A 1,945-nucleotide genomic window follows, 5' to 3' on the forward strand; every position below is an offset into this window, starting at 1 on the left:
ATTGAGGCCAAAGTCTATCCTTTTGCCTCGTTGGTGAGCAACTGAGGCCAAAAGTTTACCTTTTGCCTCGGTTGGTGAAAATTGAGGCCAAAGGTCTACTCTTTTACCTCGGTTGTTGAGAACGAGGCCAAAAGTCTACCCTTCTGCCTCGGTTACTGAGGCCTAAAGTCTACCATTTTGCCTCGGTTAGTAAGAATGAGGTCAAAAGTTTGCCCTTTGCCTCGGTTAGTGAGCAACTAAGGCTAAAAGTCCTGCCCTTTTACCTCGGTTAGTGAGCAATTGAGGCTAAAAGTATGCCATTTTGCCTCGATTGGTGAGCAACTAAGGCCAAAAGTTTACCCTTTTGCCTCGGTTGGTGACAAACTGAGGCTAAAAGTTTACCCTTTTGCCTCGGCTGGTGAGAAACTGAGGCAAAAAATCCACCCTTTTACAGGCCATATACCACGGTTGTCACTCAAAGTTGTTGCCCATTCCTAGTTGGAGACGGGCTGGGGTAGGACACAATCCGCGTCCAAAGGGTCATAAATGATATGCAAACACTTATAATACATGGAATGCAAGTAATTAAAATTAAACGGTCCAAACTATTTATGAAATTTCAGGTGTATCATCAACCAAAAATTAAGCTTATTCTATTATCCAACTATTATATTGGTGGACATTTATTGGACGGTTAAGAATTTAAAATATCCAAGGGCCCTGTTTCAACAAATAAGTTTCCAAGAATCTGTGGCCAGGATTGTTCAAACTCGACTGTGACCTAGTGTTACTGATTTCTACGATGTAGATAGCTTGATTTGAGTTAATGTATGCTCAGTATACAGTTTCTGAGTGCATGCGTATCAAGCGTCGTATGCAACCGGAGCATAAAACAAAACTCCCCTGTATAAATTCCTCTATTCATTTTCTCACTCTCTCAAACTTTCGCGCCCAGAAGATGAAGTCTTCTACTGTCCAAACACCTCAAAAAGCTGCCATCCGTCGATCGAAGGAGAAATCCCACAAGGTGCGTTTGAAATCTCTCTCTCTCATTTCCCTTTCGCAGATCATCACAAAATCCCTAAATCCAGCTTTCTTAGCTGCATCCGAAGCCGATCCGCTCGATTCTTCGTTCATCTCAGCAATCACAGAAGGAAATCAAGAAACTGATCTCTCTAAAGTATGTTTCAGATCCCAATTCTCCGAAATCTATGTTGAAATCCATGCAATCTCTCACGTTTGTATGTCCCGTCTGCAAAGCGGTCCAAAACCCTCGTTTTCATCTCCGTCGGACGCGTTTGACCCCACCGATGCATTAGAATCCTTCTCTACACCGTCGATTACTGATGGGAATCAAGGATCTGGCGGATCAGAGGTTTTCAAGATGGAGAATGTGTACATTCAGTTGGCCATCGATTTACTGCTCGTCGCTCGTTTCCAGGTCCTGAATTCTCCCAATGTTGATCTCCAATGGAAGAAGCTTCTGGATTGCTTGATCGAGAGCGCAATCGAGCCGTTGGATTGGCTACCAGAAGAGCAGGACAGGTTTTACGGGCTTCTCCAAGAGAAGGTATGGATCGGATTACTTCGTGTTTTCGTGTGGATCATTTCGGTGTCAGTCATCATGGATCGAGATGCCCGAACTGGGACGGGATTTCCTGGCATGCCGCCTCCTACATGACGGTTTCTAGGGATGGCACGTGCATTGCATGTAAGACGGAGGCCGAAATGAGATGACAAAGCGGTAAAAAAAAAAAAAAAAAAAGAACAGACAATTGATACACATTACCTCTCCTTTTTTTTAAAGCTCGAAATTCAAGGTACTGAAATTAGACGGATCTAATGGATGAACTTACTTGTTCAGGCAAGTATCTATTTTCTCTTATACCTTATGAAAACCTCAGAGAATTAAATGATTGTAATTATATGGAGATTGATTGAAACTGAAACTCCTGTTCTTAATTAT

At 42.7% G+C, this 1,945-nt stretch overlaps 1 protein-coding gene across 1 annotated transcript; it reads left to right on the forward strand.

The window, feature by feature from the left end:
• Positions 1-564: 564 nt before the first annotated feature.
• LOC131241480 (uncharacterized) lies at positions 565-1,731 on the forward strand. Its single transcript, XM_058240271.1, has 3 exons — positions 565-1,006; positions 1,046-1,157; positions 1,236-1,731. Exons 1-3 carry the CDS (start codon positions 806-808, stop codon positions 1,658-1,660), a joined length of 738 nt encoding a protein of 245 aa, XP_058096254.1. The 5' UTR covers positions 565-805; the 3' UTR covers positions 1,661-1,731.
• The last annotated feature ends 214 nt before the right edge of the window (positions 1,732-1,945 follow it).

This window comes from Magnolia sinica, chromosome 3 (assembly GCF_029962835.1).
Source record: "Magnolia sinica isolate HGM2019 chromosome 3, MsV1, whole genome shotgun sequence".
NCBI classification, from domain to species: Eukaryota; Viridiplantae; Streptophyta; class Magnoliopsida; order Magnoliales; family Magnoliaceae; genus Magnolia; species Magnolia sinica.